The sequence below is a fragment of the Ctenocephalides felis genome, unplaced genomic scaffold (genome assembly GCF_003426905.1).
Source record: "Ctenocephalides felis isolate EL2017-DRISC unplaced genomic scaffold, ASM342690v1 CF-g0.4_SCAFFOLD_01886, whole genome shotgun sequence".
Classification (NCBI taxonomy): Eukaryota; Metazoa; Arthropoda; class Insecta; order Siphonaptera; family Pulicidae; genus Ctenocephalides; species Ctenocephalides felis.
This window is the reverse complement of record NW_020538040.1, coordinates 37,256,573-37,269,110: the sequence shown is the minus strand read 5'-3', so window position 1 is coordinate 37,269,110 and position 12,538 is coordinate 37,256,573. Positions and strand designations below refer to the sequence as shown.

The following is a 12,538-nucleotide window of genomic DNA, read 5'->3' as shown; positions in this document are numbered from 1 at the left end:
CCTAATAATTTAAATTCTTAAAATTTATTCAAACTTTTTTAGCTATAATGTGGACAAATAAACTTGCAGTTATCTTTTAATTGCAAAAAACGGCTTGTTTTTAATTATTCAGCAAACATACACCTTTTTTAATTTTGGTCTCAAACGAATCACACTGACTTAAAACATTGAGACAACATGAAATTCAAATTTTCTGGTGAAAATATAAACTTCTTTGAGTGAAATTAATTGTACAATATGAGAAAAAGGCGAAACAAAAAAAAATAAATGCTTGAGAGACTCACAAAGTAATTTTGTGTAATAAGTCATTTTTGAATTCTCATTATTTCACAAAAAACACATTATGTAGAAAATTCTCTAAATTATAATTTATTAATAATTAACATATTAATTTTACTCATACAATTCTTCTCGAGATGAGTTATAGCAATTTATTAACAGCTATTTCCAAGATAATTTGTCTTATGCTTCTAGTTAATTAGTAAAAATCATCAATATTATTCTAAATGCTGTAAAATATAGAAAAAATCAATGGTATAGTAGCCCTTATAAATAATGAACTCCTTGCAATATTAATAACACATAAAAACAATTATAAAAATTCTTCCAACAAAAAAAAATCTTATAAATGAAGACCAGTTATTTAAAAAATAAAAAATCATTTCAAAATCAATTTCGGATCATAAATGTTGTGCCACTTTAAGTTAATCATATTGCTATCGGAATCCTCTTGACCACTATCAGGTAATTCAAATTTTCCACTTAGTGGCTGTTGCAAAAACGCTTTTCCCTCTAAAAGTAATATAAATTCAATTAAATGTTTTATAAAACATATATGTGTATATATATATATATATATATATATATATACACTATTCAGTATATATATGTTACAGTAAATGTGCACTCTTGGTGAATGTGCACATTCCCCAAAACCTAGGAGAATGTGGAGTTCTCAAACAATCACTTTAAAATAATGGTGTACGTGCGTACTTGGATCGGTCTCATGAACATCTTGCGTATTTGGCGCATGCGCACTAAATAGTTAATAGTAAATAATTGAATAGTAAAGTTTTAATATAGTGTATAGTGAATAATTAATATTAACTAGTAAATAGTTAATAGTTAATTGTTAGAAAAATATTAAATAATGAATTTAGAATAGTTAAATAGTGAATAGTTAATAGTTCAATAGTTATAGGTAAATAGTTTTAGGTAAATGGTTAATAGTTCAAGTAACTAGTTAATAGTTAAAAAGTAAATAGTTAAATAGTAAATAGTTAAATAGTTAATGGTGAATAGTAAATAGTAAATAGTTATTATTGAATAGTGAATAGTAATAACTAAATAGTTTAACAGTTTATAGTTAAACAGATGAATTGTAAATAGTGAATAGTTAATAGTAAATAGTGAATAGTGATAACTGAATAGTCAAATAGTGAATAGTTAATAGGTAAATAGTTGAATAGTAAAATAGTGAATAGTGATAACTGAATAGTAAAATAGTGAATAGTGATAACTGAATCGTTAATATAGTAAATAGTGAATAGTGATAACTGAATAGTTAATAGTAAATAGTGATAACTGAATAGTTAATAGTAAATAGTGAATAGTGATAACTGAATAGTTAATAGTAAATGGTGAATAGTGATAACTGAATAGTTAATAGTAAATAGTGAATAGTGATAACTGAATAGTTAATAGTGAATAGTAATAACTGAATAGTTAATAGTAAATAGTGAATAGTGATAACTGAATAGTTAATAGTAAATAGTGAATAGTGATAACTAAATAGTTAATAGTAAATAAAGAATAATGAATAGTTAATAGTTAATAGTAAATATTTCAATAGTAAATTAGTGAATAGTGAATAGTGATAACTGAATAGTTAATAGTAAATAGTGAATAGATAATAGCAAATAGTGAATAGTTATTATTAAATAGTGAATTAAGAATAGTTAAATAGGTAATAGTTAATGGTTAAATAGTTAATAGTTATTAATTAAATAGTTAATAGTTCATAGTTAATAGATAAATTGTTAATTGATAAATAGTGAATAGTTAATAGTGAATAATAAATAATGGATAATAATATGCATATGACTAAAATAATATATAAATATAAATATATAAATTAGTATTTCACATGCGCGAGTTGAACTCACATTCGCCAAATGAGCCGGTAAATGTGCACATCCACCGAAATATGCACATTTACCGTAACATATATATATATATATATATATATATATATATATATATATATATATATATTAGGGTGGTTCTTAATATGGACATTTTCGAATTTCCTTGCTCTCAGGGGCTCAAATGCTTCCAAATTGATAAAAAAAATCCTCCAAGTTTTGTATAGAAATAGCATGGAAAAATGTTCAAAAATTTAAAAAATGTTCTTTAGATATAACTTAGCAAACAAATGAATGAGTTTTAGTTCAAAATTCTACGCCCTACGAAAAAAATTATAAAAAACCTGTTTTGTAGAGCGTGGAATTTTCAATAAAAGATTACACGAATTGTCACTTTTAATTCATTTGTCGCTAACATCTTTAAAATTTTCGAATTTTTTTCCATGCTATTTCCATAAGAAGCTTTGATTGAATTGCGCACTATCTAAAAGTTAATATTAAGAGCTAAAACTTTTAGAGAATTTTTTTTATCAATATAGAAGAATTTGAGCCCTTGGGAGCAAAGAAGTTCGAAAATGTTCATATTATATATATATATAGATAGATAGATAGATAGATAGATACTTTATTTAAATTCAATAATTACAATTTACGTCATTACAATTATTATTATTATTATTATCACAATATTATTATATAACTATAGTAATATCAATGATATTTATGAACAACTCAAGATTAACCTAATGACAATTAACAATTAACTTAGATTAAAGAATTCATTTATTGTATAAATAGGTTTATCTAGAAGATGTTCTTTGACTGTCGCGTTGAAATAATTCCTGCTTTTAAATTTCCATTCATTGGGATGCTTTCATTCAATCTCGACGCAACATTCTATCTCTTTCCGACAGTAAATAGCAACACCTCCGTGCATATGTATACTACGGCAGAATGAGCTGACTAGCCGAAAATCACGTATACAGGTCGATTTGCTCGTTGCCAAGCCAATGTTCACATAAACAAAAAATGTTTATTTTATTGTCATGGACAACTTTTGTTAATGCCTTCGTTTTATTGGATAAACATTGAATGTTCAAGGACATTATATATTAAACCAGCTTAACAATTTTTCTTCGTTATTTCTCCCAAATGGAATAAAAAACGGTCCACACAGACTCCTTTTGGCCAAACATCCGGAGATTTTATTCTTTCCAATTCACTCTCTGCAACGGAGACCTTGAAAGAGGCATATGTTTTCGGATGTTTTGAAGCCATTTTCTCACATTCAATATTTTTGAAGTTTTTCTCATTTAAATAATTTTTTAGAGTTTCCGTCGATGTTTCCGGTGCCAGGCGGAACACATGAAAGTGGGCCTTCCTCACAACTCCTGCGAGTGTAGTGCTCACATTTGTTCCTTCTATGGCTTTGTTTTTTCGTTTCGGCGACTTTTTTTCTGGACCAAAGTCCAGTTTCCATCGTCATTTGCTTTAATTGATTGTTGTTCAGCTTGGGTCGATTTAGTAGGCAGCTCCGTGTTGGCAACCGCATCTCGGAATGTTTCGCTTCTATGCTTTTCTAATTCCATTAAAGCAGTTGCTACTGCAACACTCACCTGTTCTTTTGACACCTTATTAGCATTGGCACTGTTTTTATTGGTAGATTTATGTTTAAGCTTCTTGAATGCTGCTTTCTCAGTATCACTATCAATATTGGGTACAGCTGACGAAACTTCTTTTTTCTTTTCATTTGGCTTTAATAATTGGAGCATCTTAATTTTTTCTTCAAGATTCTGAATTATGTATTCCTTATCCTTTATTATTGTCATTTTATCGTTTATTATAGTATTTTTGTCGGTAATTGTTTGTTTTAAGTTTTTAATAGTATCCATATGTTTGTCACTCGACACTTCACTGCTCACCTCACAGCACTGTATCAAATTTCCAACAATGAATTTGAAACCTTTTCTTGTTGCACAACTCACATGGTAAATTTTGCCACAGTTCTTACAAACACCCACACTTGCAGAAGGTTTTGTTTCACAGCAGTTGTAGGTTTTTTTGGAATCCGATTCCGGAATATTTAATTGTGTCAGAGACGGTTCGACGGTTAACGGTCATATATATATATATATATATATATATATATATATATATATATATATATATATGTATGTTTAGTGTTTAAATTTGATGTTGAAATGTATGATTGATTTCTTGGAGGGCGTAACATCAAGTAAAAAATATAAATAAAGTAAAGATTTTTTAAAACATCTTTATTTTTCCATACGTTTCGGCGTAAAATTCTACGTCATCGTCAGTGGTTCTACAATTTTAAAAAAACAGAAAGTAACGTTAAAAATGGAATATACATAAGCAATAGTAAAAAGAAAAGGTTTAACTAAAGAGACAGAATAATTATATCTGAGCCTTAAATTAAAAAATGAAAAACATTACAAACTTGAATTTCTTAGATTATCACTTACACATATTAATACAGCTTTTAAAAATTAATAATTGGAAACAAGCACCAAATGTCAGTAATTTTTTTTTTATAAAGAATAAAAAATAAAAAGTAATTAACAAATAGAATATTATACGTGAGCACTCGTGTTCCGAGGCAGGCTAGACAAGAATAAAGTTTTGTAAAAACCTGAGGTCAAAATTTTGAGAAAAAACACATGTGTTCGTATCTGGACATCCGTATGACGCGCTGTGCGAGTGTGCGTTATAGTGCCGATTCTGAAAAACGCCTTTGTGAGACTTTCGACTCGTGATGAAGAACCTTTGCGTCATAAAAATTAAATGTATGGTTATTTAGTTTTAAATGTTCTGTGCCTTTTCTTACTAAAAAAATTCATGATTATCGACTGGTTAGTTGTATCAATGTTAGTGCAAAATTCTGTGATGTGTACACATTTTTAGATATAAAATACCATGTTCAATATCCACTGATGATGACATTAAATTGAATGTCGAAACGTTTGGAATTAAAGATTATTTTATAAATCTTTGCCTTTTCTTTGTTTGATGTATCGCCCTCAAGAACTCACTCATATATTTCAACATCAAAATTAACTACTAAATCATATATATATATATATATATATATATATATATATACGAGGTCTGTTCAAAAAGTACCCGGAATTTTCGTTTTTTTCAAAAAAATATTTATTTATTCGTCTACATTAATGTGGTCCCCTTCAAAGTAGTCCCCCCCAGATATAATACACTTATGCCAGCGTTTTTTCCAATTTTCGCAGCACCCTTGATATTCACTTTTTGATATGTCCTTGAGCACTCTCAGCGATTTTCTTCAATCGAGGAAAACCGCCGTCCTTTCATGGGTCTCTTCAACTTTGGGAATAGGAAAAAGTCGCACGGAGCCATATCTGGTGAATTTTTGCACTTTGCAACACTTTATTTCATTTTTTACGCAAAATTTAATACAAATTCTTTGACTTTTCAATTCTTCCATTGTAAAAATCGCCGAGCTCAAAAAAACACGTCGAACCTTAGCGACTACCACAGACAAAGTAAACAGTGAATATAGCTGAAAATTTCATCATACTTTAGGGGCATGTATACCAACACAATAAAAAAAAAATTTTGACAATCAGACACTCCAGACCCGCGAAATTTAATTATTAGTAATTCCGGGTACTTTTTGAACACACCTCATATATATATATATATATATATATATATATATATGGAGGTGTAGTAGTCCTCCATATTAATACCAATATTATCCAAATTGTAGTAATAATAAATTCCATAAAATATTATTTATATTTCGTTTATTTTATATATGATTAATATCCACGACACTATGTGTTGTCATACTGATCATTAATAAAACGTTATTGGTATTTTCTTATTTATAATAGAAAAGAAAGGTTTCAAGAATTATACATTTTAGGCAAATTCGACTAGGGAGAAACAAAAACCAAGTACGATCTGACACTTGAATTTATTTTTGTTTTTTTTCTGTGCTGTCAATATATGGGCCAATCTGTCCAGTAACATGTGATGCGTGTTGACAAGCCGCGATGTGTGTTGGCAACCCGCTACATATATATATATATATAAATATATATATATATATATATTTATATATATATATATATATATATTTATTTATATATATATGTATATATATATATATATTTATTTATATATATATATATATATATATATATATATATTTTTATATATATATGTATATATATATATATATATATATTTATTTATATATATATGTATATATATATAATTTACCTAAAATTTCGAGTTTCCTTATATATATATATATTATTTACCTAAAATTTCGAGTTTTAAATCAGAATTCTGAAAACACTCTGCAGCATTTACTTGTACAACTAATGCAAAAATATAAGATGACAATTCTGGTTCATACGTACTAGTCATTCTTAAAACCTGAAATGGTGAAAATTTATTTCATTAATTTTAATTATTCCAAAATTGTATACATCATCAAATTTCATGAACAAACCTTGCAAGCGATTATATCTCCAACCACTGGTAATTGCTTCAAAGAAGCATATTTATCAGGATCATGCTGAAACTGTTCATATAATAACTCCCACGCGTTTTTTGAAGCCACATCATCATTTGTTTGGTTTAGTTCACAATTTTCAATAGTTTGACAATTATTAATAACTTTAGCTTTGGTAACTATATCTGATGAATAAGCATCATTCATACTAATATCAAGTGATGCCTCATTGGTTAAAGCAGAATCATTATGTGAAATTGTTAAATCTTCTGTGAATCTAAAAATTATAGGGAATTGCATGCAAATAACCAAATGCACATCATGTGTTTGTAATGCAATACAAGCGTTACATTCATATATCTATATATACATACATACAGTCAGTCAAGTAAGAGCGTGGCCGACTTTAACGACAGTTAATGAAAGATTTCGGTCTAATTATTTCGTGAGCCAATAAAGTGAAGCTTTGTCCTTGATGCATTGTCAACAAAGATTTAGTTGTCGTTGATCTTTTGAGAAAAAATCATATTAAACGCCATGAGTGCTAAGTTACGCGTCGCGCTACGAGGCTGCGCCCTTTTGCATCCACCGAAAATGTCCCCAAATGTCGCAATCAGCTGCTGCTAAACATATGAGAAAGTTGAAAGAATTTGTACAGAATTGGATACCTATATAAAGTTGCTAAAAATGTTGATGATTTATCAGAACGTGGTTCAAATAAAAAAAAGAAAAAAAAAACAGTGAATGTGTTTTTGCGGAATCCTGCTTTAACGCTGCAGCAAGGATGAGCAAAATTAATGGCAAAATATTTAGAAATATCCACAAAAATATCTACAAAACTATCTGAACCATTCTTCGTATTCATGATCTGAAATGGCGCAACACAATGGGGAAGCCTCTGACGACTGAAAAACATGTCTTCTTGACCGCTTGGGCACATGAAAATAATGATAGAGATTTTGAAAATGTCATTTTTACTGATGAACGTTCTATATGAGCATGTACTGCTCTTATCGAGCCGTTAAATTAAAATACGAGCCGTCAGATTAGAATAATCCGGTAAATTAGTAAAAAGCATGCGTCGGAGATTCCAGCCAATTGTCAACTCCGGTGGTGACTGGACACATATTGACCGAATTGCATCATTGCTTGTAATGTATACAATGCATATATAAATAATAAAGTTTCATAAAATAATTATTTTTATAAATTAACACGGCCACGCTCTTACTTGACCGACTGTATATAATACATTAATAATTAGATGCATACTAAATAATATATAAAAATACTACTTTACCTAATATGGTTTGGTGTAGATTTTGCAGCAACTAAATTTGAACTAAAACTCTGTGCTAAATTGTCTGCATCATTGATTTTATCGGCATCGAAAGTAATAAGTTTAGACTTATTTCTTCTAACTCGTTTTCTTGCACGAGTTGTTATGCGAGACGAATTCAGGTTGAATCTTGAATCTTTTTCAGTACTGTTAACAAGTTCATTAGTTTTATTTAAAAGATAATGTACTTTCTCAACAGACTGTATAATAATATTTGGTTTAGCAGACATATGACTAAAGTTTGTAGAAGTTTCAAGTTTATTTAGTTCCTTGTGAGGTGTTAAAATCTGAAAATTCTGTTCTTCAGTTTTACTATCTTTATTCCCATCAACAGCATATTCTAACATATTACAGTCTTCATTTTCGGTTAAAAGAAGATTATTAGTCTGTGCATTAAGCTTTGTTGAAGTATTTTTTGCATCTGCAAGTGCAAATAAAAAGATATCAAAAATACCTATGGTTTATAAAATTCCATACAGCTTACGCAATTGTAAATGAAACATGAATGTTTTATTGCATGAAGCACATTAAATAAAATCATTTAGATATAAACAAACCAGAACATTTGCATTTAACCAACAAAAATCTAACCGCTGAAACTGTTGTTTAAATAATGAGTATTATATTTGCTAGGCTAAAAGAAAGCTAGTGGAAGAAAATGAAATTTTCTTTCATAAATTTGCTTAGAAAAAAAGAGAAAAATAAACCATAAATAGAATAGAATAGCATAATACTATCATTATGATCTTTGAACAATAATAACTTACCCTGCGGGACATTAAAAAATTTAAGCTCTACTTTGTTACTTACATTAATAATTGATCAGTTTTTATAGATATTAAATATGTTAACCAATTTACATTCTCCATATTGCATAAAATATGGAGGTTGAATATTTACAGTGTATTCAAATCTAATTAAGCCTTACCTTTACCTTTATCAACTGCTATTTTACAAGATAGCCCTTCTTTGATATCTCCATAACTTGATTTTTTTTGCGAAGACCTCTTTTTATTATCACTTTCAGTATGGTCATTTTCAACATACATCTTAGCGCATTCATTTTCAAGATCTTCACGAGCAAGTATACTTTCATCATCAAAGTTTTCCAATTGCTCTGCATATTTGTCTATTTTTTCTTTAATATGCGTAGGTTCTTTGAAAGTTACGGGCTCAACTCTAAATTATTGAAAATATAAAAAGCAAATTAGAAACATAAAAGTAAAGACTCAAATACTAAAATACTTACATTACATTTTTTCTTCCCTGTAAAATTCTTATACTCTCAGCTCTTGGTAAAAAGTGATGAGGTACATTGTCAGCAACCAACAAACAGAATCTCTTTTTTATGCCAAAAGTCTGTTTTATATGTTTTCGCAAATCATTTATAGTATCATATTTCTCATCAATATACAAATTTACAAAGCTTCTTTGATCGTTAAAAAAGCGAGAAAGATTCAAAGAAATAGTCGTGTTCATTTCAAATATTTAAACAAAAACTAGCATGTCGTGTTTTAACCATAAATACAACAATATGAACTGAACTGTTAATTTGACAGAACAAAATTACTCAACCTGTATACCAATATACAAACATGTAAAATAACGACGTACCAACAGCAAAAATTAAAATTAAAGTATGCATTAAAAAAAGATAGAAAGCTCATTATTAATATATGATATATTAATACATATCATGATAAAGTTGTTCTTGGGCATCCATCCAATATTTTAACAAATTTAGTAAAAAAAGATGCCTTATTTATTGTAGTAGCAAACGTTTCGAGTCTTGATTTGACCCATCTTCAGTGCTACATTAACAAATTTCAGGATTACAAGTTAAAAATATCTAAAATAATTACAATTATAATTATATCCTTAATTAACGTTTTGCGTCCGGCACCGATTCGGACATTTACGTAACGGACGTTTAAATGCAACTGCTATAAACACGATATTATTGTGTAAAACCTTTAGAACCAAGTAAAAATGTTTTGTATGAATTTGTGGACATTGAAGAACACACTTTTATACCTAGACAATATTAGAATACGATGTGTTCATAAATTTTAAAAATATTTCCAAAAGACAGCTGATTATGCTTATTTATCTATGGCTATTGATGGCATTTTCAACGTTCGTCGCGCCTCACGCGACACGTAGCCTCAACTTATATGAGTGAAGTGTGAATACTAAAAACGCGTACTCATAGCGTACTCCGCATTGTCTATGGTGTATATTATATATGTATGACATTCGTGAAGCTGTCATTTTCCAATGTGACAAACTTTTTCATCTGTTGTAATATAAGAAAAATTGCCATAAAATAATGGAAGAAGAAAATAAAAATGCAAACGGTGAAGAAACCACATCTAGCTCAAAAATTACTAAAAAGCGTAATAAGAATAAGAATAAATTAGCCGTAGTAAACACTAATGGGGAAATGAATGATATTAGAGCTGATCTTAGGATGGAAATGTTAACTTTACGACAAAAGGCTGCGAAGACTGCGGAGGAAGCTCAATTTAAACCCTATCAGTTCTGGTCCACCCAGCCAGTCCCTAAAATGGATGAGAAAATTATAGTTAACGAACCAATCGAAGCTGAGAAAGCAGTATCAGACATACGAGCAGAATCTTATAGTTTACCAGAAGGCTTTCAATGGGATACTTTAAATTTAGATGAGCCATTGATTTTAAAAGAATTGTACACTTTACTCAATGAAAATTATGTAGAAGATGACGACTGTTTGTTCAGATTTGATTATCAGCCAGCATTTCTGAAGTGGGCATTACAGCCTCCAGGTTGGCGAAAGGAATGGCACTGTGGCGTTAGAGTAATCAAGTCGGGTAGGCTGATAGGTTTTATTTCAGCCATACCAGCAACTTTACGAATATATAACCATGTTCAAAAAATGGTTGAAATAAACTTCTTGTGCGTACATAAAAAACTACGTTCAAAAAGAGTTGCACCTGTTCTTATCAGAGAAATAACTCGTCGTGTTAACTTGACAGGAATGTTTCAAGCCGTATATACAGCTGGTGTCGTTCTTCCAAAGCCTATTGCCACTTGCAGATACTGGCATCGATCTCTAAATCCAAAGAAACTGATTGATGTAAATTTCTCTCATTTGTCTCGTAATATGACAATGCAACGTACCCTGAAACTTTTTAAATTACCAGATGCACCAAAAATAGGAGGATTTCGCAAAATAACACAGGACGATATGCCGGCTGCACATCAGCTACTTGATAATTATTTAAAACAATTTGAATTGGTGCCAATCTTTTCTGAAGAGGAATTTAGGCATTGGTTTTCTCCACAGAATGGCATTATTGATACATTTGTAGTAGCAGATGATTCAGGCAAAATAACTGATATGGTCAGTTATTACTCATTACCTTCAACCGTTATGCACCACCCTGTACATAGAACTGTGAAAGCTGCATATTCATTTTATAATGTTTCTACAAAAACACCATGGGTTGATCTTATGACTGATGCATTAATATCAGCCAAAAGTTTAGGATTTGATGTATTTAATGCTCTTGATCTCATGGATAACAAAGCATTCTTGGAAGCATTAAAATTTGGAATAGGTGATGGAAATTTGCAATATTACCTGTATAATTGGAGATGTCCAGGTATGACAGCAAATAAAATTGGCTTAGTGTTACAATGAATTGTTGAATAACATTGTTTAAACTAATTTCAATGCAATGCAAGTAAAATACAAATCTGATGGCACATGTGACTGAAGAGTATTTTTACTACAATTGTTCATTTTCAACTTTGCACCAAACTTTTATCTTATTTCATAAATTCAAATAGCTTGTATTTACGATTGTAGAAATTGAGATATGAAAATATGAAATAAAAACTGTATTCGTACAGCTATTTTCAAGTTTTATTTGTTTATTCACAATTACCATCTTAATGAGTAAATGTTCATCTTACATGATAATATTAGATAATATCTGAGTAATATGTATTAACTCTTTTTAAGATTGAATATAATTTAAATGTTGTTTAAATGCAATCCTACGATTCCTTTTTTTAAATGCGAAATCCCAAATGGGGCCTTAAATCAGGCATTTTGCTACTCTGCTAGAGGCGCAACAATAGTATAAGTTCCTACTGCAATGCCCAGTCAAAAAGAAATTAACTTGGGTAACCCAGGACTTAGCTTGGGATGATCCTTTATAATCTTCTTACGTAACAAATGTATATATTCTCTTTATATTTATATGATCTCATCTTTGTGATGAAGAAAGAAGGCTCCCTGAACAAGCTGTGCGTGTTGAGTAATCGAAATTCCAAAACAAAATTACATAAATTGTGAACAAAAGTGAAATTACTTGAATTATGTTTGCTTAGTTTCTTTTGTAACAAATAACAATTTAACATAGCATATTGAAAAATATGTGAGTACTTAGGAAAACCGAGGTTCCTCTAAGCACCCATACATTAGAACACAATTTTTTAAAATTTGAAGGTAGCACTTTTGTCTTACCGCATATCACGTTAGACTGT

At 29.4% G+C, this 12,538-nt stretch overlaps 2 protein-coding genes across 3 annotated transcripts; one reads left to right on the top strand and one right to left on the bottom strand.

Moving 5' to 3' along the window:
- Nucleotides 1–471: 471 nt before the first annotated feature.
- On the bottom strand, nt 472–9,518 carry LOC113377980. 2 transcript variants are annotated; one of them, XM_026618460.1, is made up of 6 exons: nt 9,255–9,518; nt 8,934–9,184; nt 7,967–8,426; nt 6,664–6,943; nt 6,470–6,587; nt 472–792 (listed from the first exon to the last, which is right to left on the bottom strand). In XM_026618460.1, the coding sequence occupies exons 1-6, from the start codon at nt 9,482–9,484 to the stop codon at nt 659–661; spliced, it is 1,473 nt and encodes a 490-aa protein (XP_026474245.1). In that variant the 5' UTR covers nt 9,485–9,518; the 3' UTR covers nt 472–658. The 2 variants fall into 2 exon arrangements, with proteins under 2 accessions (XP_026474245.1, XP_026474246.1); XM_026618461.1 differs by having other exon boundaries at nt 8,940–9,184.
- A 705-nt stretch (nt 9,519–10,223) lies between these two features.
- Nucleotides 10,224–11,802, top strand: LOC113377241 (glycylpeptide N-tetradecanoyltransferase). Its single transcript, XM_026617486.1, has one exon. The coding sequence runs from the start codon at nt 10,335–10,337 to the stop codon at nt 11,685–11,687; it is 1,353 nt and encodes a 450-aa protein (XP_026473271.1). The 5' UTR covers nt 10,224–10,334; the 3' UTR covers nt 11,688–11,802.
- Nucleotides 11,803–12,538: the final 736 nt, after the last annotated feature.

Excerpts from the sequence above, each read along its gene's own strand:
- LOC113377980 (XM_026618460.1), bottom strand. The coding sequence starts at position 9,484 with ATGAACACGACTATTTCTTTGAATCTTTCTCGCTTTTTTAACGATCAA. Across the intron at positions 6,944-7,966 it reads TCTACACCAAACCATATTAG|ATTCACAGAAGATTTAACAA; the intron begins GTAAAGTAGTAT and ends TATAATTTTTAG. Across the intron at positions 793-6,469 it reads TTTAAAACTCGAAATTTTAG|AGGGAAAAGCGTTTTTGCAA; the intron begins GTAAATAATATA and ends TATTACTTTTAG.
- LOC113377241 (XM_026617486.1), top strand. The coding sequence starts at position 10,335 with ATGGAAGAAGAAAATAAAAATGCAAACGGTGAAGAAACCACATCTAGC.